General features: G+C 51.9%; 1 protein-coding gene across 3 annotated transcripts in view; it reads right to left on the minus strand.

Moving 5' to 3' along the window:
• Window positions 1-25109, minus strand: part of FANCA (FA complementation group A) — a 40499-nt gene that overhangs the window by 352 nt on the left and 15038 nt on the right. Inside the window, exons 18-42 of one of the 3 annotated variants that reach the window (XM_017662213.3) lie at window positions 24569-24657; window positions 23850-23910; window positions 23709-23758; window positions 18802-18878; window positions 16622-16735; window positions 15269-15360; window positions 14544-14614; window positions 14116-14212; window positions 13845-14032; window positions 12437-12530; window positions 11181-11357; window positions 10252-10325; window positions 8932-9060; window positions 7137-7221; window positions 5849-6015; window positions 5278-5383; window positions 4516-4575; window positions 4276-4380; window positions 3441-3553; window positions 2366-2504; window positions 1467-1529; window positions 1035-1137; window positions 524-599; window positions 239-395; window positions 60-152 (exon numbers count right to left, since the gene is read on the minus strand). In XM_017662213.3, the coding sequence (XP_017517702.3) occupies window positions 60-152; window positions 239-395; window positions 524-599; window positions 1035-1137; window positions 1467-1529; window positions 2366-2504; window positions 3441-3553; window positions 4276-4380; window positions 4516-4575; window positions 5278-5383; window positions 5849-6015; window positions 7137-7221; window positions 8932-9060; window positions 10252-10325; window positions 11181-11357; window positions 12437-12530; window positions 13845-14032; window positions 14116-14212; window positions 14544-14614; window positions 15269-15360; window positions 16622-16735; window positions 18802-18878; window positions 23709-23758; window positions 23850-23910; window positions 24569-24657 (2580 nt within the window). Of the gene's footprint in view, window positions 1-59; window positions 153-238; window positions 396-523; window positions 600-1017; window positions 1138-1466; window positions 1530-2365; window positions 2505-3440; window positions 3554-4275; window positions 4381-4515; window positions 4576-5277; window positions 5384-5848; window positions 6016-7136; window positions 7222-8931; window positions 9061-10251; window positions 10326-11180; window positions 11358-12436; window positions 12531-13844; window positions 14033-14115; window positions 14213-14543; window positions 14615-15268; window positions 15361-16621; window positions 16736-18801; window positions 18879-23708; window positions 23759-23849; window positions 23911-24568; window positions 24658-25109 lie in introns of those variants that run through there. The other 2 variants (XR_012126964.1, XR_001853397.3) reach the window with 2 other exon arrangements.

Below are 25109 nucleotides of genomic sequence, written 5' to 3' on the forward strand. Positions count from 1 at the left end.
TTCCTCGTGTTTAAAGTGATTTGGACTTAACACACACCCCTGTGAGCATCTGGTATTACCTTTGCCATGTCTGAGAAGCTGTTTTTTGGGCACCGAGGTATTGATCGCAGCAGAAAAAGGCGAGCTTTTGCTATCAGGCCTACAGGGTCATCCTAGAGAGAAGACAGACAGAGCCACGGGTCAGCTTGCTGTATGGGTCCACAGGACATGGTGTCGACAGGCCTGACCCAGCACGTGCCTGGCCCTGGTGCTCATGACTCCTGCTGGCTGGTATTGAGACTGCACTTGTCTCCCCGGCCACAAAGAGGTGGACCAGCTTCAGGTACATGTTGACAGCAACACGCAGGAATGCATCTTCTCTGATGGGGGTGTCTTCATTAAAGTAGGGGAGAAGGCTGCAGGGGAAGGCAGAAATTGTCAGGTGGCTCTGAGGCCTGACAGCTCAGTGGTACAGGAGGAGTTGCTCATCTGAGGAAGGACAGTGAAGGCAGCCCTGTAGCATGACCAGAGCAGGCATAGCTACCTGTAGAAGGCAAATGGCAGGAGCCTGATGTACTGGTCTGGGGCCAGGCGCAGGAGGACACGTCCCAGGTTGGCATCTGCAACGCCAAGAGGGGACTCAGCCCTGTGGACACATCCCACCCCAGGATCTGTGTCTTTAGGGACATGGTGTGCCGCTGGAAGGGGCCGTGTCCTCGTGCTGGAGGGCATTAGAGCCGGGGACTCAGTGGGCTCAGTAGCACCCTGGGGTGCGCAGTACTCCACTGAACCCGCTCCGTCTTGAGTTTACACTGCCTTTGTCCTGACCAAGATGGGGTTTATATTCTTAATAAGAAACTAATAAAAGTGAGATTGTAGAGGGAGCCCCCAGGAGGGCTCATTTCTTAGCCATTTGAAGGTTGCTTCTGAAGAGGACTGAAAGGTCAAGACCTGAGCATAAGCCAATGGGTCACCTACGTTCCTCCCTAGCACACAGCCTATGACTGCGATGGCCCCAGGCGGCATGCCTGCCATTACCTCGGGGCCTTACTCACCGGTTTCCGCCAACTGGAAGAGCCCCAGCCAGCAGATCTTCTTCTCCTGCAAACACCCCAGGATCTCAGCACAAACGTCCAATGCCTTCTGGGAGTCGACAGCCTGTGGCCCAGGAAGGGAGAGTGGCTACACCAGAGCGTCTGCAGAACTGCTGCTGCTCGCTGGGGCTTAGAGCTGCATTCGTCCCTGAGGGCAGGGACCCTCAACACAGAAAAAAACTTTTCTTGCTCTGGGTTTTAAATGGCGACAGCCCAGTAGGAGGCAGAGGCCAGGGACCCTGTGCCCAAGTTTCAAAATGAGACATCATAGGAAAGGCCCATGTGGCCTTGGGGTGCTCACTCCTGTGAGTAACAGGACTCCTGAGAAACTGAAAGGATCCAGGGCCCTGCCTGTGGTAGGAGGGCCATTGTAGCTGGTGGGGTCTGACTTACATGTGGGGTCAGATGTGAGGAGAGCAGGGCCAGCAAGGAGGAGAAGAACAGGGGGAGCAGGAGCTGCAGGCAGAAACAGGCACAGCCAGGATGGCGTCCGCCACACTGCCCACCCACACCCACAGGCCTCAGGCACAGCTTTCCTCCTCAAAAGGAAGAATGCCCAGTTGCTTTTAAAGGCTGACTGAGAATAAGGCATGAGTGACAGGCCATTATGTATTGCCTTTACACACAGCTTAGAGAGTGGCTGCTGTGAGATCGGGCCATTGCTGAGGTCTTGGCATGAGACCTACTTACGGCCCAGCCGCATTCTGTCCCCACAAGTGTGTGTGTAAAACTCCTGGAGATTAACCCACAGGCTCCATCCTGACCTGCCTCTCCCAACCCCTGGAGTGTGGGCATCCCCAGGCTGGGAGAGGCCCTTTTGTGGACAGCATCCCCTTGGCACACTCAGGCCTACGGCTTTGGACCCACTAAAATCCCTTCCAACAAAAACAGTCTAAAAACAAACTTGAAGGAAGCTTCATTATGAAAACCCTCAGCCCCTCGGCTGGTCTAGTCATCAGGCAGGTGGGTCTGTCCTGAGCTGACAGATGGGGCCTCAAGTCACAGAACCAACAAGAGTTCAGCTAGGGGAGATGAAGGAGCCCGAGGGGCTGTTCTCCCCTTCCTCAGGCTGAACCTCAGGCTGCCCCGTCCCCCAACCATAGGAGACAGCTAAACTACATAAAAGCACTTCAAAAATCAAGTAGACTGCACAGTTTCCATCAGTAAACTGGAGAGTCAGACTTCAAACTTAAGAGTCACAACAACTCCAAACATCCTGTCCTTGGACAGGCGGCTGGGGTGAACCTGAGAAACGCTGATCGGACACCGAGCACAAGCAGGGCCCCTCTTGCCTCCTCTCTCTGGCAGTCCAGCTGCTGCAGCCCTCTCGAAATGCTGGCTCTCCCGGCTCGCTGAATCTCGTGGTGCAGCGCGACAGCAGAGACCCAGGCCGGGCCAGGCGCGGGGGACAGTGTGTCAGGGGAGAGGACACTGCAGACAGGGATGCGTGTCACCCCATGAGCTCTGACACCACCGAAGCTCAAAACCTCCTGAGGTCCTTGTTCCCCATCAAGACACCAGCCCTGCCCCAAGGGGAGCAATGAGGGGCTGCAGAATCAGCAGGTGCAAGGTCTGCACCTCTAATACCCCACTCCACTCGGGGACCTGTGATGGTGGAGGCCCAGGCCTGTGTCACGGCCTTGTCCTCAATTTGGGTCTGGTTTCCAGCTTGTTAGCACGTCTGCACCGTGGACATGAGGTACCTGGCAAGGCCTGGAGAGGGCACCTGGGCCCAGCGGCCTGAGCTCAGAAAGTAGGTAGGAGACACCGAGGCCTGTCACCTAGAATCCATCATGCAGACCCCAGAGGTCTGCCTCTGGCCCTCCACTTACTCAGTCCCTGCTCTGGCTGCAGGGTGGCACTCAGAAGGCCCTCCAGCAGGTTAGAAACGGGGCCAAGAATCAATAATGAACATAATGTCGTGACTTAAGAAACCTCAATCTGCTGACTCTGTAGAGTTCAGGCTGATGGACAGACTTGCTCCCCTTGTGTTCTGAGTTTTCAAGCACCCCTGACCCTGCAGGGAGGACAAACTTGAGTCACAAAGTGAGACAAGAACAGACAGGATGGGGTGACTAGCAAGTGCTCCTGAGGGCCTCCAGGGCCATGGCACGCCCAGACCCAAGGCCCGGGGACCCCTGCTCCTCTCTCAGCCCTGTGAGGCACCATCCCTGGGCTGGGTGGGCCAATAGATAGGAAAGCAGCGACCTGCGGAAATCAGTCCTTCCCAGAACACCCTTCAGCTTTCTCGTCCAGGAACCTGTCAGCTGGGGCTCTGACCTTTCAAGTGGGTCTTGTGTAGATGACCTAGAGTGGGTGCTAAGCAACATTCATGCCTCCCCCCCTCGTCCTACTGCCAACACTTGCCTCCTGGCAAACTGCCGGGCCTCTTGCAGCTGCTGCAGCCCTCGGGGCAGCGGGCTGCGGGTGCACCTTTCCCACCGCCAGCGAATCTCAGGCTCCAGGCGTGGCCACCACAGCTGTGGAAGGAGATTACCAATGAGCAGACCAGCGGTGGCTGGATTTGATGTCTCCCATCCCCATAATCAGGAATGGGAAACGTCGAGTGACAGTCTGGACAAGAGGGGTCTCCACTGCCTGACCCCCACCACTCCAGGGGTCCCCTTGGCTTCAAGTGCAGCACCATCTGTGTCTCATGTGAGGCTCAAGGCAGTCCCATGAGGGGCTTTCACCCTCATCTGCTGAGGACTTGGGGTCCCCTAGAGCCGAGTCTGAACACAGAACAGTATTTCCGGCGAATACCAAAGACCAGGTGACGAGCCAGGCCAGATGAGGGGCTGGGGAGGGAAAGGCTGCTCTGGGGGGATAGAGCCGGCGTCCATGGCTGCTGGCCTGGTCCTAGCGGAACTGGGAGAGCTCGTTCAGAGTGAGCGGGGTCACGGAGAGGTCAGACCAGCAGGGCAAAGGTGGCGGCTGAGACCACAGATGGTGCGGACAGTGCAGGCACGAGGGCCCGGCCAGCCCCACCGAGACACAAGGAGGCACTTGGGGGCCTGTCACAGCGCCCGTGTTCTGCGGTACTCTTATTCACCCCAGTTTCGCCAAGGCCTTTTCTCTTACAAGAACTAGGATGAGTCTGTCGTGGGAAATGGGAAACGTGCTCCTGAGAAGCCTGAGGTGGCTGTGGGGCTTGGGCCTGTGCCCAGTTCAGGAGCACCCCAGGAAGCCAGGCCAGGCCTACCAGGGCAGAGGTCAGAATGAGAGGGCACTCGGTCTGGCAGGCAGTCAGGGTCGCGTTGGCTGTCAGGGAGGGGTCTCTGCTTTGTGAACAGACGTTGAGGAGCCCCTGCAGGGGAGAACATGCCAGAAACTCAGCAGTTTGCAAATGAACCCAGACCCTGAAAGACCATGGCTCTGAGGCACCCTGGACATGAGGACCCAGCTGAGCAGTGAGAGCAGGAACAGATGGAAGTGCAATTACCCTGAAGAAATGGAGGGTGATGTCGTGGCTCAGTGTACCTCCGTGAGAACAGATGTTTCTCTGCAAAACAGCACAGGCCAGTGAGAACAGGACCAAGGTTGGGGGGCACAGGCTGCCACAGCCAGCAGCCCACCAATCCTGGAGGCCAGCAGGGTAGGTGGCCCGGGTCCACCGCCGCTCCAACCCTCCTGCTGGCTGGCTGGCTGGCCCAGGCCAGTGGCTCCCCCTAACCCCCGGCCCCCTTCAGGCACTCAGCTGAGTTAGCAGGCCATTCTGAGAAGACTTTAAGGAAAACAGCCTCTGGCAAGCACTGAAGGAAAACCTCATCTCATTTCCTCTGCTTTCCAATCCCCTTTTTGAATCTCCACTCAATGGGATGGATGGATCCGTAGCTCAACCACTAGTTGTATTCGTGCATTTTTAAAACCCGGGAAAACTTAGGAGTTTTGAGTCACTGCCTGTGAGAGTGCACATGGGCTGCAGGACAGAACAGAAGTGCCTGGCACCAAGCCACGTGTGCCATGGAGGGAGAGGGTGCTCGCTATAGCACGACCTGGCACTTTGGCCCCCGAAATGTCACGACTGGGTCCAGGCTGCCGAGCCTTGGGAGCCCCGAGGCAGCAGCGGTCCCCACGTACAGCCATGCTTCCCGAGGCCGCCAGCACCGAGTGACCAGACGCACTCATGAACACTGAAAAACCAGCCCTCAGTGACCAGGTCACCCCTCATCCTGTGTCCCTAGGTCACTGACATCACACCTACCAGCTCAGAGGTGACCAAGTGGAAGAACTCGTCACAGCTGTGGGCAATGGGCAGTTCGGCTTGGGGGCTGCCGAGGAGGAGAGACGGAGGCAGGCAGAGGAGAATCCTTGGGAAGAAGGCATGTGTCAGCTCCTTCCCGAGACCTCAGAACCTGCTCTTGGAACCTGGGCCTCTGGTTTCAGTCCTCCTTAGTCCTGCCTGTCCCAGATGAGTCCACTGCAGATGCACTGCGTCACTCAAAACCACTCTCTAAGTTGCTAATAACCAAGGAGGAGGTGTGCGTGGCCTAACAAAGCAGCTCCTGAGAACTGGAAATCCATATCGTTTCATGCTCTACTATGAACACACTGTGATAAGCAGTTTTCCTTGTTTTGATGTGAGCTCTTTAAGGCCACAGCCTTCGACAGAGGGGCTCCTCAGTCTGAGGAGGAAGGCTTTAATCCAATGTGCAGACCCCACTCTCCATGGGAACCCCAAGGAGAAGATGCCGTTACAGGCTGAGCGTCAGATACGAGTGATCAGTGGGAAAGGGAACCCAGTGCAGAGAGATTCTGGGATGGGGTGCCATTACCGTTTGTACACAAGCAGCTCCTGCTGCCTCTGAAGGCTGGTGGCCACATCCCATCCGCCTGCCTGAGCCTGGAGCCGCCTGCGGAGAGCCCTGACAAGGCGGTGCCCCCGAGAGGGAGAGCAGCCCTGGGCCACGGCAGGGCCCTGTTCCAGGGCAGCAGCCATCTCCTGGAAAACAAGGCCAGACCCTCACATACTTTCTCTGGTTCCAGGTGCTTCTCTGTCCCTGGATGTGGAGGCAGAAAGCCCCTGGGGCTGCCAGTCAGCCCGAATCAGGACCCTGAGACAGGCTTGGGAGAAAGGGCTCCATAGGGACTAGGAAGGGTGAATGGGATAGTCCTTTTTACTTGGAAATCATTGAAAAACTGCAAAAACTAAATAAAAATGGCAGGCTGAACACCTTTACCCAGATTCACTATGGCTAACATCTCCCGTTCACCACCTGCCGCTTCCATACACATGCGTGGGCATAGCCTGAGGGCGAGCCACATGCAGAGCAGGCACTTGGACACCTGACCAAAAGCACATGTGCAGAGCCCGCTCGCGCACACAGATGTAGGGAAAGAACAAGCTGAGCACCCACATCTAAGCATGACCCCATCACGTGTGACCCCGAGCCCACAACGCACTCTGTGTCTGCCCTCTAATGACCAGTCACAATGGACATGGGAGGACAGATGGTCAGGATCAGGGCTTGGGGACCTGGGGGTCTTTTTTTGTGGGATGCCTGTGAATAAATTTTCCCAGTGCTCCGAATCCAAACCACGCCCTTGTGGCTTCTCTCTCCCCACATTTAAAAGATTCAGGGACTTCACTCGCAGCAGAAATGCTGCTGGGAAGCGTGAGGCCTCCACGCAGAACCCTAGAAAGCAGAGCCACAAGCGCACTTCCAACGGTACAGACCCCAGTGTACACAGTGGGTGGGAGGCTCGGAGGCAGGGGCCTTGGTCTGAACTATGAGCCCAGAGCTCACTCTCAGGTCCGACCCTCGTCGTCCTAGGAAGACCAGAGGAGCCAGAAGACACTTTCCACTGTGGACTGAAAACAGCCCTCCTGGGCTCTCCAAAGTGCCTCTGCCGGAGACAAGAGCCTCCGAATTCCGCTGAGCCGGTCCTCTGCCAGATGCATTCAGAGCAGTGTCCCTCTGGGTCTCAGCCACTGTGTGCATGGTGCAAGTTTTCATTCTGCTGAGCTGCCGTAGGATCCATTACGGATAGTCATAATAAATACCTTTATAGCAGATGGCTCAAATGCAGCAAACACACTGAGTTTTCCATCTTCTAACTCACCTGCAATCTGGAAAAAATATCCCGATTTCTTATGTAGCCACTGAGAACAAAATCAGAATCCTCTGAGCCGTTGTAACTCTTCGAACTGGAAAACAAACACAGCAGAACTCGCCCTAAGTATCCCCTGGCTGCTGGAGTTCCTACTCCTCCTGTCTCCAGTGCCAAGTGCTCACAAAGCTAGGAGGTCCCTGGGGTCTGTGTGACACAGTAATCAAGAACAACAAAATACCAGCAACCCAAACCCAGCAACATAGAAAGAGAACCATGTGTCATGACCAAGTGGGACTTACCCCAAGAATGCAAGGTTGGTTCAACATTCAAGAATCAATTGTAATACACATATTGATAGAATACAAAAATACCATGTGATCATCTCATTATATGCACCTTAAAGCATTAGATAAAAATATGCTTTAATGATAAAAACAACAAAATAGGAACAGAAGGGAACTTCCTCAGGCTGATAGAGGATGTCTATGAAAACCTACGGCTGACAGCACGCTTAGTGGTATGAGACTGAATGCTTTCTCTGAGATCGAGATGAGACGTCCTCATCACCACTTCCACCCAGTTCCATGTCATGTGCTGGAAGTTCCAGCCTGGACAATTCACACAGAAAAAGAAAAGGCATCCAGATTGGAAAGGAAAAAGTTAAACTGTATCTGTCATAGATGATGACCCAATCTTATATTAAAAGCCAAAAAAAAATCCCAATAAAGAACTATTAGAACAATGAACAAGTTCAGTGAAGTTAAAGGATATGAAATCAATATTCAAAATTTGTTGTACACACTAGCAAGGAATAATCCAAAAATGGAATAAATAACTCCATTTTCAGTGGTGTTGAGTAAAATACTTAAGAATAAACTTAACCAAGGAGGTGCAAGAGTTATACAGTGAAACTACAAACTTTTTTGGAAAAAAAAGAAGACCAAAATAAATGTAAAGAGATTCCATTTTCTTGACGGGAAGACTCACTATTGTCAAGATGGCAGTACCCCCCTAATTGATCTACAGATACAAATGTAACCCCGATCAGAATCCAGGCTAGTTTTGTACAATTTGACAAGCTAATCTTAAAATTCAGATGGAATTACACAGTGCCCAGAATACCCAAAACAAGCTTGAAAAAGAACCAAGTTGGAAGACTCCCATTTCTCAATTTAAAACTTACTACAAATCTACAAAAATGCAAACAGTTGTTCCAGTTGTGGGGAAAGGTAACATGAGTTCCTGAGAGGCGCCAGCTGGTTCTTGTGGAGAACAGAAGGGTGCTGGGAAAAATAAAGGTGTCTGTCCTGTTGTGTCTTAAGTAACCATTTGCCAGGACAGTGTTTACTAGAGGGTAAAAACAGAACTAGTTTTCTGTGACTGAAGTAATATGTCACCTAAAGTATGGAAAATGGGATCTTGCAGAACCTACCAACTTATAGAGTGACTGTGAGGGCGCAGAGGCAGACACACTGCCCAGCAGGAGGGCGCCTGTAGGCCCAGAGGCCGCGGGTTGCTCTGCCTTGTACAGTAGTTGGCCCACGGCTCATGCTAGTGCCTCCTGCCCCTTGGCCTTTGGTTCCACTCTTCCCAACTGCTGACCCTGAATACCAGGTGACAAAGGACAACAGTCGTTGCCGCTGACAAACCTACACATAACAGCAGATCTGAGCGGCCTCAGATTGCTGATCAGGATGTGTTCAGGGGCACTTTGTACAGCGCAGACTGGACTGAGAAATACACACTCGTACTTAGACCCTCCAAAATTAAAGGGAAGGTGCCTTTTGGCATTAGCATGGCTCACCTTTGGCAGAAGTCCATGAGGGCCTCAATGAGGACTGTGCATGCGGTTTCCAGGTCTCCACCGCAGCCCCCGGCGGCACAGTGCTTGGGCAGGAAGTGCTCATAGATCGCCCACTGGTGGAAGTCCCACCTGCCACAACAAAGACAGATGTCTGCGCTGAGAAAGGCTGCAAGCCAGGGGTTCCCACAGCCAGGAAGGGAGCCCGTAGCAAGGTGCAGGCCCACCACCACTGATCCGGGCCCACTTGAGGCCGCCCTGCTGGCTGGCTGCCTGCTCACTGCTGCTGAGCTAGGGAACGGAGTAGGCACCTGCGGTCCGACCAGGCTGAGCCATTCCAGGTCTGGACTAGGCTCTGCAGGTGCCCACAGGAAAGGTGTCAAGGACACACTGACTAAAGGCTGCAGCAGCCAGGACACTGCAGTCGGCCAATGCAGCTGAAGTGGCGAGGGCCACCCGAGGCTCTCCAGAACTCATCCAGGTGTCACTTGTGAAACTATAGAAGCTCTGAACGGCTGCAACACAGTGACCTGAATGTAAGCTAAGAAATGGTTATTATGATCCTCACTCCAGAAATCAATTCCTTCTTTTCCAAAGGGCAAGAGGAAGAGACCTCAGGGCATGGGGGGCCCCCAGAGCGGGCTGGGCGCCGCTAAGAAGCAAGGCCCCGCGTATAGGAAAAGCAGGTGCTCTCTCCGGAATCCGACAGGAGACAAGGTGGGGAGACAGGAAGGGTGGCCAATGCTGTCCCCTGACTCTGGTGCCCCCCAGGCTCCTGGTAGCACATCTCCCCCTTTGAGCAACCCTCCCCCACAACAGGCCTATTGCACCCCAGAGCAGCACACCCAACCTCCCAACGGCCGCTCTATCAGCCCCGGAGGGGCTCAAGAGCCTCGTCACCTGCTCCTGGTGCCAGCGCTCCACGCACCACTGGCCTGGCCCACTGCCTCCCCAGCACACACGCTCTCACTATGGGAGTTTCTGAGTGCCGCCCAGCACCCAGCTGTCTGGTCTACTGCTTCCCCAGCACAGAAAGGTGCATCCTACTGTATAAGTGCCTGGTCAGGGTGCTGGGGCAGGTGAGCCCCATCTGCGCGAAGGTGCCATGTGAGCAGGCTTGTCGTTCACCCAGAACATCCTCGAGGTTCTGGACAACAGCAGGAGCTCAATAAATGTTTCTTGAAAAACGATGACTGAACTGCGGAGGCTGTACCACAGTTGCATGTATGGTAAACCAAACACTGGATTGAGGATATGGCAGGACACAGACATTAAGACCACGAAGAAAACCGTGTTGACACTTTAAAGGGACTCCACACTTACCTTTCTGTATCTGAAAGAGAATCAACTTCAGGCTGAATTTCCAGCTCCAGCTGTAACCAGTCTCTGTAAGTTAACTGAGAGAAAGGGACTCACTGGGCAGTGAGGACAGGACACATGAGCAACAGCCTGTTGATGCGTCTGCCACGTCGTGTCACTGCAGATCCGTGTGCTGCTGACATCACCACCGAGTTTTGTAAAGGCCACGGCTTGCATGACATGGGGGCACCAAGCCCTGATGAAGAACTGATACATTGCTTAATTTAATTCTGACCGTGGAGCTAACACTGTACTTCTAGGTTGAATTCTCCAGCATCTGCCCAGTTTTGGGCAGTGAGCTGTGGCACCTGTGAGCCTCCTACAAACCCCTGTGCTCAAAGCCCAACAGCACCGGGACATAAAGGATGAACACGGTGCAGTAACACTTCAAACAGCCACAGCAGCGCACTCTTATTCTGTGCTGTGTTGACAGAGACTCATCTCAAGCGCCCCTGCTCCTCACATAACCACACCTGCTCCCGTCTATGAAAAAAATGTAATAGAACAAATGAGAATTTTTTTCTCTAAAGACCAAAACAAGCAGGCAAACAACCCAAGAAACAAATGAGAAGTTTTGAGCAGGAGACAAGTACCCCAGGCACGCTGGCCGCAGCAGCTCCCAGTGACAAACTGGAGGTCAGCAGGTATGTTTAAAGCACGTTTTTACTCATCCTAAATGTTTTCTGCACAATGCTGGTACTGGGAGACACTGGGCCAAGCAGAGGGACCTCTGTCCTCTCTCAAACTGCCCGGGTGCCCACAGCAATCCTGATACGGTTTCAAGGAAAGCCGCGTATGCTGCCCCAGCGTCAGGCTCCCTGACTGCCTACCATATGCCCGCACACCCGAGAGTTAGGATGGGGGGAGGAACTGGGCAGGGACCGTGAACCTACATGAAGTTCTCTCTCCGTCAGTAGTTCCCAGAAAGTGCTGTGTTTCCACAGACAGAGGGCGGCTTGCTGCCAGTCTGTAGCAGGCAGGCACAGGGGCCCCCAGGGCAGGCCAGCTGTGTCCTCCTGGCAGAGGGGGTCCCGGGCTTCTGAGAACAGTCTCAGCACAATGAACTGGAACTGAAGAGAGACAGAGACATGTCTGCCATAAGAAGCAGCCCTCAAGTGGCCGGCTGTGCACAGCAGGGCAGTGTGTGCAGACCCACGGGCACCAGGACTCCTCAGGGACACTGTGGGCACCGTACTCCCAGCTGCAGATGGATTTTCAGTGAACAGCCCAGCCCTGCCTGTAATCCTGCTGCACATCTGTCTGTCCCCTTGGGCAAAGTTCCTCCAAGCAGAATTACTGGGTCTAATCTGTGCAGGGTGGTGCCGGCCTCAACCTGCAGCCATGAATAGGTGTCTTCACAGGCCTCTGCCAGCACTGGTGTTCTCATAAAGAAAGTGTGCCAACTGGACACGCATCATGCTGCCAGTGGTGTACAGCTTTGTATGTACTGCCTACTGGGAGGCTACGGTTTTCCCCATGTTCATCAGGGTAGCCACACGGGGGTACGGGACACACCTGGGAACCAGAACTGGGAAGCGGGGCAAGGCCTCCTGGCCTAGGCCACTCCTCCCCATCTTCATTCCTCGCTTTAAAGCTTCAGCACCTGGGACTAAGCTCCTTGATGCCAGTGACTAGGGAGCACAGATGTGCTCCGGGCCCCGGAGCCTCCAATGCCAGCCTGACTGGGCAGCCCAGGGCAGGCGCTCTCAGACACTTTGCAGCTGATCATGATGTGGAACCTACAACTGGGGAGGGGTTTAAACTCCATGAGCTGTTCCTTGAATGCTGTACAAGGAATGACACGGGCTTAAGCTCTAATTCCACCTTTCCTTGTGAAAAGGAAAGTTCCTAACAGGCATCTTTAAATTTCTTGGTTTTCTAATTAATATACCAAGCATCCACTAGATGAGGGGAATTCTTTAGAAGAAATTTATAATTCTTCTTTACATGCAAAGATACTGCCATAGGAAGAGGCAGTGTTCAGGTAAAGCAGCTGAGGCAGCTGCCAAGAGACAGCCAGGTGAGCAGGGTGCACAGAGCTGCAGGCCAAGGGGAGGGGCTACAGAGAGCAGAGACCTCAGGCTGTGGCCAGAAACCTGCACGAGACTGGACACTCAGAGAAGAGGAAAGAGGAGCCCAACAGACCTACCTTTTTTATAAGGCCTGGAGATAAACAGCTGCATAAAATATCACGTGACTGCGAAAACTTACACAAGGAATAAGAGATTGCTGCTGTACAAAATCTGAAATCAGATAACAAATCGTAATGTCGATATGTAGTCCATGCAAAATGAGGGATGAAAGGAATGTTAGTTTGAGTTTCACAAAAGTGAACAGATGGCATTCTAAGCCAGGTGGCTAGTGGTCAGTCCCTGGCCTTGGCCAGCTCCTCTGAGTGCTTGGTTACACCCCTGTGTCACACGTCTGGTCTGAGCTCTGTCCCACTGAAGGCAGAGCCTGGGGAAACACATGAACATCTGGACTCCATGAAACAAGGGCTTGCTTTCCCTGCCTAGAGAGAGCTGTAGCCAGAACAGAAATAAAATCAGGGGACACGCCAGGGCAGGGGAGGGATTGCTTGTATAATTATGCAAAAAAGCTTGCATTCCTTCCTAGAAGTCTGTAGAATCCATGCTCAGTTTTAAACTCAGCCTCAGGGGCAGCCTTTGCCTGCCAGTGACAGGCTGTCAAGTGTGGCACAGAAGGAAGCCGGGTGCCTACAGTGCTGACTCCCAGTGGGAATGGTCTGGTGCTGGCAAATGCCCAGGAGGGGCAGGCCCACTCTGCCTCCCGCTGTGGACAGCATGCGCCCTGGCATCCCTATGCTGTCTCCCTGCCTCGTCGCATTCTTTACAGCCGTGTCAGTTCTGTTGAGGAACTTAGACCCAGTCCAGCCTGCAGTCCCCATGGGAGCCTCCTGACGTCTTGTCCTGACCTTCCGTCCACCTTGGCGGCTGCTGAGCTCTTCAGCCTAGTCACCACGGGCTCCCCAGGGCTCCGCCCACTCGGCTCACAGGGCCTCACCTCCACCTGCCCACCTCTCCCAGCAACTGCCACCCCAAATGCCTCACACTCCACTGCCTCCCAGGCTCCACCCCAGGCCTGGCACACAAGGTGCAGTGAGTGAACAGTGGGATGTACACTGGCACAAACTGGTAGGACAATGGGTCTCAGAGCCCTTTAAGGTGAGCTTACAAGCTCCTTGTGTAGGAATTTACCCCAGAGAGACAGCCACAGCATGAGGCTGCTCACCACAGGGAGGCCTGGGAATCTGATCAACCAGCTGCCGGCACCCTGAGACGGAGCTGCTCTCACACAGCCCTGAGGTGGGCTTGAAGGCACGCAAGGACCTACAGCCCGTCTCTCATGTCTTAACAGGCAGTTCAGCAGTAAAGTGGAACAATCTCAGACACAAAGAACGCCTCTGGAAGGACAGACACCAAAACGTCAGAGGGTGATGGTCCCTGGAGCCCTGCTTCTGCTGATTTTACCCGATGAGCATGTGTTACTTCAGCCAAGAGACAGCAGAGAAGCCCAAGGGCAGGGGAGCAGCTCACCTGAGGCAGAAGAGCGAGGACTCCTTGGTCATGCAGGTCAGGAGGCTGTTGAGGAACTCGGGGACGGAGAGGCCCCAGGCAGGGGCACAACAGCCCAGGTGCGCCTCCGGGAGTGCAGGCCTGCACTCACCAAGGTGGACAGCCAGGGCGGCCAAGCCCAGCACGTGTGAGGCGCGCAGGCTCGGGCCCTGAGGTGGGAAAAAAGTTGTTCTGCAGGAGGGGAGGAGCAGAGCCCACTTCCCAGAACAGGGGCTGGGGGTGACAGCCATACCTGGTGGCGCAGCAGCTGGCAGAGCCTGGTGAGCATGGCGGGGAGGAGTGTGCACCCACACACGGCCATCACAAAGCGGGTAGCCCAGGGGCCCTGCCTGCAGGGATAGAGAGGCCTGCAGCGATGGCCACTCCTGGCCCGCACGGCCCTCCCTCTGAATCTGGGACAAGCAGTCAGGCTCAGGCAGCCTGAGGAAGAACCCAGCTGTTCCCCAGACAGTGGATCTCCAGCAGAGATGCTTGACCTCTGACACTCCCCAGCCTGACGGAAGTCTGCCCAGCCCTCCACAGACTGGGGCCCCTCAACCAATACAGCAGGAAGCTGGAGGGCAGGGGGCAGCACCGAGCTGGACCAGGACAGAATGGCCATGGGGGCTCCCCCAGAGCACCGAGGCAGCTGCAAGCACCCAGTGAAGCTCCAGCCTGTACCTGTCTGGCAGGGCGAAGCTGGAGGCTACCACTAGGTTCTGACAGAAAGAGTTCAGCAGGAGATCGACGACCTGGGGGAGAGGGTCATTGAGGGCATGGCCGCAAGGCAGCGCAGTAGCTGACGATGCAACGTGTGCACCCAGGACACCGAGGCGGGGCTCTGCTGAGCCAAGGAGAGGCCCCGGTCTGGACCAGTTGCTACAAGACCCCATTCCCATACCCTGGGCATGTGACAGGCCAAGCGTGGCACATGATGCCATCATAGGGCTTCACAGCAGATCAGGGTCAGGGCCCTTTGTCTAGAAAGGACCGAAGACTAAGTATTTAGGCTTTGAGGCCACCAATGGCTTCTGCTGCATGTTCTTTTTTTGTATTTTTTAATTTTAAAAATTTTTGCTATCATTAATCTACAACTACATGAAGAACAAACACTATGTTTACTAGGCTCCCCCCCTCACCAAGTCCCCCCCCCCACACACCCCACTACAGTCACTGTCTATCAGTGTAGCAAGATGCTGCATGTTCTTTTTAAAAAATTTAAATAAGAGTTTGGGCACAAACAGGGCGGGCCGGTGGGCCCTGGTCAGAGTCCCCTCTGCTCCTGAACGTCCTGCTTCTACATGCAGTCCACCTGTCATAAAGCTGCAGTGCAGAGGGCTCTCCCTTCAGTGCCCAGGCATGATCCAGAAACATGCGACAGCCCGTGACTTGGCGTCCTCACCCACCTTTTGTTCTGCAGCAAGGACGCCATCACCCTCATGGAGACCCAAGGCAGAGCTGAGCCTTTCAGAAATCACTGCCATCTGAGCAGACAGAGCTGCAAACAGAGATGCCCAGTTAGAGAGCGTGTGCCACAGGTGCATGGGGGAGCTGCCTGCTGCTATCCTGGGGCGCGCTCCTCCAGGACCAGGGCTGCCCGGGTCACCACTGCAGCTAACCGCTGCTTAGGCAGGAGCATCCGCCGGCCCCAGAGCTCTCATGCCCATTGCCAGGTGGGGAAAAGTAGTCTCCCTAAACAGCAGGTGGCAGTGATGAGACCTGGCAGGCGTGAGCCGGAGGCATGCCCACTGCCAGCCCCTGGATCATCAGGATGTCTCTCCACCACAAACCTCCACTTTTTATCTATATTCTCCACCCGAAGTCACATGCCAACTCTCCCATGTTATTGTAACTGTGGCTGGAGGCGCCGTATCCCAGGCACCATCGGGCCAGCCAACAGCCAAGAGCCACAGCCTCCGGGGGCCGGAGGGCGAGCAGTGAGCAGGCGGCCACACCACTTGGAAATAGAATCTCTGCTGCTTTTTAGAAACACGACTGACTTTCAGTAACCTGATGAAGGCCCGGGGTTCTCCCCCAGGCCTCGATGTCCCCAAACACTAAGTCCTGCAGGAGCTCAGCTCTGAAAGGCCGTGCTCCCCACGTGGTCCTGGCCGAGGCACTGCAGCCCCATCCAGGAGCAGTGGAACCAGGTGGTTTATCAGTATTTCCTCTGGGAGGCCTTCACGGGACTTTCTATCCCAGTTTGAATGAAATGAACTCATAAAAAAAAGTATTACAGTTACTACGTAAAATACAACTTACTAATTTTAGATTCTGCGTTTTTCTTAACAAAATCTGAAAGTACTGGAAGTTTTCAATTTATAGACCATTGTGCACATGTGCTTTGAACTGGTCATGCTCTTCCTCCACAAGTAAACACCCAGGACAACAATCTCTAGAAGACGGTCACACAGAAGCAGGCGACCAGCACGGAGTGTTAGGCCACTCAGGGTAAGACAGGATCCACACCCTAGGCCACTCAGCTTCCTTCCTCTGTCCCGTCCCACTGGGAAGCCAAACAGCGTGACATTCCTCGGCACCAAGGGTGGTGACAGCTCAAGGGACCAGTCCCCATCCCACCCTAAAGGAGGCCATGCTCCACAGCTGGTGCAGCAAGGTCAGGCTTAGCTACCCAACAGTGAACTGCAGGGAATGCACGCCAGCCTATTGCTATGGGGGTAGGGCCAGCCGTTGAGCTCTTTCCACCCACCTAGCCCACGGACACCCCTGCAGACAGCCCTGCCCACAGCTGTCCTCACCGTCATGCTGGCTCGGGTCTGTCATCATGGCTCTGAGCTCCCGCAGGGCAGCAGTGAGCGGTTGCAGGGGCTCTTCTGCAGAGCCCAGCTCCTCCTTTGTGCCTGCAGCCGCACCTGAGAGGGGCGGGAGCCTTAACAGTGAGGCCAGACAGGGAACACCCGCAGCTGGGTGCCGACCTGCTCGCTGCCACAGCTCGCTGCTCTGTGTAGCAGAGTAAGACGAGGCCCTAGGCTCTCTGAGGAGGGAAGGGAAATCTCCCAACATGAGATGCTAACCATCATAATCAAAAAACATATTTATATCAACAAATGGACAAACAAAACACAAACAGGCTCACAGACCCAGAGAGCAGACCGGTGGCTGCCTGGGGTGGGGGTGGGGGAATGGGTGAAGCAGGTGAATGGGAAAAATCCGTGGGAATGTCTGGTGTCCCGGTCTTGGTCTTGTGATGGTCATGGGGGTGTGTACACATCAAAATGCATCGAGCTGCACACCAATATTTGTGTATTTTATTTTATGTACCTCAACAGAGGAAAAAGCAAATGGACACCTTAAAAAAACTGTTTGTAAATGTTTTAAGAAAAATTAAGCTCCAATGCACACCATCTCCACAATCATAAAGAGCATGCGCATAATGCGGAGGCAGAAGCAAGGAGCCCTGGGAGAGCAGACATGTGCAGTGGCATTGATTCCACTTCTCAACTTTCCGTGAGTGTTAGATTGTTTTCTTTACAATAGGATGTCAACAAAAATGTAAAGAAAAAAGCTGAGAATTAGCTATAAAAGAGACAATTGCCAGTACTCAGCATACATTTAATAGATACACTAAATGCAAAAGAAAGACGGTTGTTCAAACACACCATTTTCATTACATAAAGGAAGACACACACATTGTTTTAAAGCCTGACAAGTCCAAGAAGACGCTAATTAAGGCACCGAGCCTCACACGGATCTCTCCCAAATGAAGCAAGAACCACGGACTCTAAGGCTCCCATGAATATTTAGACCAAGTATGAGAAAATATTCTAGAAGCCCCAAAGGTAGGACATGGGGCTGTGTGAGAACATGGCAGACACTGCCCTGTGGCCTCTGTGGTGTCCCCGGCACCACCGTGAGCACCCCCAACCATGTGTGAGATCTGGGACCTTTATTCTTTACCCACTCAAGTTTTCTGGGTCAGCATGGCTGCTAGAACTCTCCAAGCCTGCATTGATTCATTGGCCCCCAGTGAACATGTGTGTCCTCATCCTGGTGGACATGGGGGCTGAATGCTCACCATTTATGACAACCCTGAGTGGTTTCCCAGGAAACTGCTGTTACAGAGGGATACGGGGGTAAGGCTATCAGAGTGAAACAAGCCGAATCCTGTTGGGAATAGGGTGTCTATCTCCAAAGGAGCATACTGTGTTATGTCTCTCCCATCCCTGGATATCTTTTGGGGTAAATATCCTGCAGGGTCTATGTTTGCAGACCACTGCAGGTGAGGATACATGTGGTAAAGGCAGTTAAGGGACATGCAAAGGGGTTCTGCAGACTGAAACAGACCACAACTGAGTGGAATAGCCTCATTCGGCCCAGTCATCTGGCAGATGTCAGAGGGTCTGAACCAGCAAACACAAGCCCTGCTTCAACACAGCTCCTGCAGCTTATCAAGGTGCCTTGCTGAGAAACCAGGTCTCTGCTGATGGCGCCTTATTAGTGGGCAGGGTGGGGCAGGCAGGATTTTGCCTGCGATAGACTAGGGTCTGCACTGCTGTCCCCACACAGACCGCCCAGCACGACACGTTTCAGAACCAACACCAAGGCCTCGAGCCTGGTTGCTGAGTCTGGGCCCACCTGAATTTGAAGCTTGAATTCAGAACAGCAAACAGAAACTACACCACCACCTTAGTGGGGTACTTAAAGCTGGCAGGTAGGTGGTACAGTGCCGTCTGCCCTCCATGCAGCACTGTAGGAAGTACCCTCCCTGTCAGCTCACCTTCTAGGCCTTCAGCCTAAGAGCCGGGGAGCTGATATCATGTGGCTCTAGTGCCGGGCAGTCCCTGAACCCACAGCTCTGGCCTGGTCCCGCACAATTCAACTAGCCTGGCACGGCACCGGTAGGTGTCACCAGAACACCTCCTGATCGGGGGAGGGGAGACACAGGCACCACAATGACTCTGCGACCCGTTATCCTTACTTTCTGGATGCTTCTCTTCAGCAGCGGAGCAGGCTTGGTGGTAGGTGGAGTACAGAGATGGGGGGATTTTATCTGCTCTAAATCAGAAGAAAACATGAAAACCAAGTCAACAATGACTTAAATTTATTCTCAAGCTTACAATTCCAAAAACTATCATAAAATAAAAATGTGTGATATAGTAAATCTAAATAAATTATGTAACATTGTATATGCATGTTGACCCTGTTTTTAGAAAAAAAAATATGTGGATATAAATGGCCTCTATTGTTTCATGATATCACATACAGACATCTGCCAAAGGTGGTTTTCACTGGAAAGTGAGATCATAAATGATTTTTACTTCTCTCATTCAAGTTTTGGTAATTTACAAATTTTATATGTGAACTTATGTTCCTTTTAATGAATACTAGAAAAACAACGAATAACATCTTGTCCTTGGACCTGACATGTTCAAGGACAAGAGCCAGAGTCACCTTCAGAGGAGCAGGAGTGCTAGCGGCAGCCCAGAAACAGGACACATGGGCCCGCGCTTCTGAACGGGCAGTCAGGCAGTGGGCACCTCCCCCGGGGGCGCTACAAACATGATGTGAGGATGCGCACGGGCACAGAGGCCCACAAGGGCCCAGGTGCATCCCAGGTGAGAATCCCGCTGCGGGACCTGCAGGGGACACGGCACTTCACCTGGAGTCTAGGCACCGGCACTGGGCAGCCTTTAGCTTAGGAAACTGAAACAGATGCGAATGCAGAGAAAGAGCGAATCCAAGAACATGGGGGACATTCCCAGGAAGAGAAACCTCAGGCATCACAACTGTTCACATTCTCAGAGAAGATGAAACACTGCTGCTGGGAAGCGAGAACGGGCGGCCACAAGAGGGACACCTGCTGGCAGAGACGGAGAACTGCGTGAGATGACAGGCAGGCGAAATGTAGGGAGAAGGAAAAAACAGCACCGGACATGCAAAGTATGGCAGGAGGAAAAAGAAAGACAAGCCCAGAGGTCTAACAGCTGAGAAAGAAAGGGGTTCCGAGGGGACCAGGCCACAGAGGGAAGAGGACCTGCCCTGAAACAAGCCAGGAAGAAATGACCAGGGCTTGTGATTTGCTGCAAAGTTGCCCAGAAGAGCCAGTGGGTACACGGGTAGGTGAACGGGAGCAAACAAGATTGGCTTTGCTGATTAATACTGAAGTTGGGTGACAGACACTGTTTTCTCTACTTTTGTGTCTTCAACTTTTTATAACAAAAGTCTTAAAACTATCCAAGGGAATGTCTTAGTGCTGACAGACATGAATTTCCAGTTTAAAAGGCCCACATGTACCCAGCCAAGAAATGAAATTAGAACCACACCAAAATACACTGCCATAAAATTTCAGAACACAGGACCAAAGAGAGACACCACAGGCTTCCAGAGAGAAAACACAGCTCCAAAGAATCAGAAATCATAATTTTTTAGTCTCTCCATAGCAACACTGGAAGCCAGAAGTCAGTGGAACAAACAATATTTTAAAAAATTCTATGGAAAATAATTTCCAACATAGCTCTCTTTACCCCGACAAGCTACTTATCAAATATGAGGGCTGAATTAAGGTGCAAAAAAAAAAAAAATTTACCTCCCATCCATCCTTTCCTAAGAAGCTTCAACAGAATGTGTTCCGCTAAGACAAAGGAGTAAATCAAGAACCCGGATGGTCCAGGATACAGAAAAAATGTCCAACAGGAAGGCTGTGCTGATGAATGCTATATTTTATCACAACTTGTTTCTAACGAGCAATACAACTTTAAAAATACCTGAAGACAAATTGGACAGAATTACAAAGAGAAACTGACAAGCACAGAGCCACCTCCACAATAAACCAATAAACCAAGGTGACAGCAACTCGGGAACAAGCACAATTTAACGGACAGACTGCACCCCCAATAGAGGGCACGCAGGGAACTTCACAAATGCTGAGCTTCTACTGGAGGGATCTCAATATAAAAATAAATCCATGAAATGGGAGTCATGTACTATGAAAATAATGTAATTAAATTAGAAATCAATAAAAGCTCAGGGGCAAACAACTACACCTTTTGGAAAAACTTCAAATTCGCTCAAAGCTAATGTCCTGCCAATGGGTTTCAGCCCCGGGCAAGTTTGCTATGTATTCAGTGTAACCAAAGAAACTGACAGCAAAACGTTCTTTGGCGTGAAAGGGTTTATTACCTGGCTTGTCCTCCGGCAGCATCTTTGCCTCTCTCTGCCCAGAGCACTGGGCCGAGCTCTCTACATAGCACAAGAGCTTATTGTCTAAAGGTATGGAAGCGGCAGCCCAGCAACAGGCCAGGATCCTGGCCACACGAACCCCAGCTTCCCTACACTAACTTAACAATTTTGAGGAAAACCTAGTAGTGGTAGGATACAGAAAACTGAGTGACAGGTGAGAACTATATTCTCAAGATTTTGGGAGGCAGGTGAAGCAATGCTGAGAGGTGAAGTCTTTTGAATGTGTCTACATCAAGACATAAGAAAAACCACAAAACAACAAGTCAAACAACCAGTTTAAGAAGTTATAAAAAGAACAGAGTAAACCCAAAGAAAATAATCTAAAATTTTTAATGAAACAGATTAAAAAGAAATCAGCAGCAGCAAGGATGTCATATCGAAGTGGTTATGTGAAAGAACAAATATTTAACAAGTGAGCCATAAAAAAATAAGGCAAAATTAACATTAGCAGGAATAATTTTTTTAAAAAAAGGAATGAAAAGTATAGGTGAGGTAGTGATTTTTACTTTACATCACAAAAGAATATGATGAACAATGCTAAGTCAATAAACTTGGAGATGTAAATAAAATGGACAGTGTTCTAGAAACACCTAAACAACTAAGTTAAGGATAAATAAGAACCTGACCGATCCAACAACCATTCAAGAAACTGGGTCAGCCAAAGCCTCTGCCTCCACAGAAGACACCAGAACATGCGTTTACCACCAAATTCTCTCAAACCTAAAGGGACACAGAGTCCCTTTGGCATGCAAACAATTTCAGAGGCCAGGAGGGAAGGCTGCCCAGGGCGTCTCCTCTGGTACCAAGACCTTGGTACTGAAGCAGTCAGGATGAGGACATGACAACAGAGACGAGGTGTGAAAACCCTAAAAGTATGACAACCCAACTAGAGAGCTTATAAGCCTGAAGCCATCCCGAGTAGGGATATTCCAGGGGCACAGACAGTGGGAATGCGCACCAATGTATCGTCATGTAGCATACAAGAGAACACCATGGTGGGCTTAAGAGCAGCAGAAAAGGCGCAAACTCATGCTAAAAGTCCTTAGCAAATTCATACATGGAACTTTCTTTATATGGTGAAGAGCACATAAAAAAAATTTAAAACTAGAGCAAATATAGTTAATGGTAAAACTTTAGAAGCATTCCTATTTCAGTCAGGAACAAGACACCAGCTTATTACTCCTACAATTCCACATTAGATTAAAGCCCATACAATACAACAAAAATTAAGAGATATAAAAGTTGAAAAAGAGAAACTGTTCTTGTAGACAATGTGGTCATCTACATAGAAGTCTACTAACCAATAAGAAGTAAGTTAGGCAGAGCCGCCGGGCTGGAGTGCCCATGACTCAGAAATAACCAAAGAAAAACAAGCGAACGTGACTTGGTGCTCACAGGAGTAGCACAATTTGTGTGTGCAGCACAGTGAGTCTGGCAGTTCACAAGAGCTTGTAAACAAGTATCACAGACACTAGTACAGGCTTGGATGCATAAATACACACTATGTCACGAAACAAACCTGGCCTTGTAGTCAACTATCTTCAAATTAACCTGTAACATCAAAATAAATGCCACTCAAAATTCTGAGTTTATATGGAGATATAGCCAGAGATTTCACTGATGTACTATTAAAAGAGCATGGAGCTGGAGCTGACTTGAGCAATGAATGACAGGGAGCATGTAAAGTAGTGATGGTGCCCTGGGGTCCTGTGGTATTCATCCTGCAGGTGCGGGCCCCGCACTCCTGGGGTTGCCCAGTGTGGAACTCATGGCTGCATGACAGAATTCCTCACAGCAGTTGACTAATCAGCCTGGATGGCCAAGGGGTCGGTGGAAGTGTACATTTCGGAATGACACATGCCTGTCGATTCACATGTGCACGGACCCTGCTGTGTGGTGTAGGTGTGTAGATATGTAATCCATAGCTATAGACACATACCACCAAAGAGAAAAGCTACAGGAAAAAATCCTACATGACTTCAAGGCAGTGGGAAAGGGGAGGGCTCAGAGAGCTGGGCCTGGGAGCTTCCCACATCTGTGCTCTTTCCTCTTGAACAAAACTTAATGACGGAGCACAGGAAAATGTTAATATGGGTGGACATGTGGGCCTGTGAGCGTGTGGGCCTGCGGGCGTGTGGGCCTAGTCTCTGTGCTCCTGGGATATTTTATCCAAGACATCGATACAAATAAGGTCCCAGAAAAGGACCCAGCGTAAGAGGCGGGTGTTTGCCTTACTTCCACGGCCCTTTCTCTTCTCAGTCTGCAGGCCCCATCCCTCTAAGAGCTTCCTTGGGAAGCAGGGTTGTTTTATGGCCTCTGGGAAACCAGCCAACTTTCTGTGGAGGCCCTAAGCCTGAGCTGAGGCCCTGTGCCCGCTGGGACCCTTGGGGGGCCTCCATGTCCCCCTTCTCCTTCCACATTGATTATGTGTCAATCACATGACTTTGATTCCTAGACTGATCACCCTGAAGGTTCACTGAAAAATGATGCTCAGTGCTGACATTCAGAACCAAAGAAATCATTTTTTAAAACTCTTAGCCAACTGATTTTGAGCCAATACTTTATATAAAAAAACACATTTTTCTACAAAAGAACCACAATTCCTTGCCGTATGAAAGCCCTGCGAGATCAGGCATCCTTGCTTACCTCCTCAGGGACTCTATGAAGGCCACTCGGGCATCTGGGACTGCTGGGAGCTGTGAGAGGAAGTGTGGGGCTCGAGTGAGAAGCCAACAGGAACGTCCCCTCTGCCAAATCAGCCCCAAGATTAAAAGGATGCGTACGGACCACTCGCGGTGTGAGCAGGGCAGGGAGGAAGTGAGATAAGTAGTAGGGTCTTCGGAATATGCTGCAAAGAAGAAGAGCAGGCTCACAGCTAGGCGCTTGGTGGGCCTCAAATGCCCACCATGGAAACATCTGCATCCGAGAGTAGCCCCATGGGGCTGTCTCATTTCTGGGAATCAAGTTATGTCACATGTGTTAAGTCTTACTGTTCACTGTTTTAGGACACTTCATGCAAAGGGTGGTCTGTGCAGTGTAAAGGATGTGTCCCAGGGAATCCGGATGAATCTCAGCCCTGGCACGGCCACGGAATGGAATCTGGGTTAATCCAGGGCCACAAGGGTCCCTTCAAGTCCACTGGGGGCATTCTCCTTGGGGCTGCTGGGGTCACTTCACATTTCTCAGAAGCAATGTCTAAGAAAGCTGTCCCACAGTGGCAGCAACCAGAATTCAAAAGATGTTTTGGCATCAACCAAATTCAATAAGATTCTGCTCTTCAGCCCCCTGTGCTGGCTCTACCTGGCCCCAGGGAAGCATTCATGCAAATCATTGCTGCTAAGCATGGGCCCCATCTTGTTCCCCTAACAGTGTGGGTGCCATACCGCTGGGCTGCAGGACCCTTGTTGGGACATTTACACTGACTCCTGTCTGCCCACAGACACGATCACCCTGCTCCATGTGGCTCTGAGATAGTTGTGGGGATGGCTCCAGGCAGCAGATCCTACCTGGCTTCCATAACGGTGGCGGGAATTTTCCCTGTGTGTTCAAACACCACAGTGGCCTTCTCGACATCCTGGAGCGCTTGGCTATGGGGCTAGCTCCATACAGGGAGGAGAGAAGGGCAGGTTCAAGCAAAAGACACAAACAGGGCACCATCAGCCTGTCCCACATGGCCACGGTCCTGCCTTCCAAGCACAGCAAGGGAGCCCTGGAACTCCCCGACACCAGCCACCCCAACGATGGGGTCAGTGCCGCCTCCTGGCCTCGGGGAGTCAGGTCCAGCAGCGCACAGCCTCGGGCTCTGCACACACCGCTCACTCCTTTCAGCTGCTCTAGGAGAGCACACGGTTCCAAAGGAAGACTTTCCGACAGAAAGGAGCAGAGACTTAATTTTTGAGTTAAAAAAAAGGAAACAGAACTTATGAACAGCAATAATCTTAACCGGAAAACTGCATCAAATATTATTAAACCTTCAACACTTTTAACAGCAGCGCTAAGGACTCTCCAGTAACACATGACTTTTAAGTAAAAGGGTCTTAAAAATAT

The sequence above is a fragment of the Manis javanica genome, chromosome 17, assembly GCF_040802235.1.
Source record: "Manis javanica isolate MJ-LG chromosome 17, MJ_LKY, whole genome shotgun sequence".
NCBI lineage: Eukaryota > Metazoa > Chordata > Mammalia > Pholidota > Manidae > Manis > Manis javanica.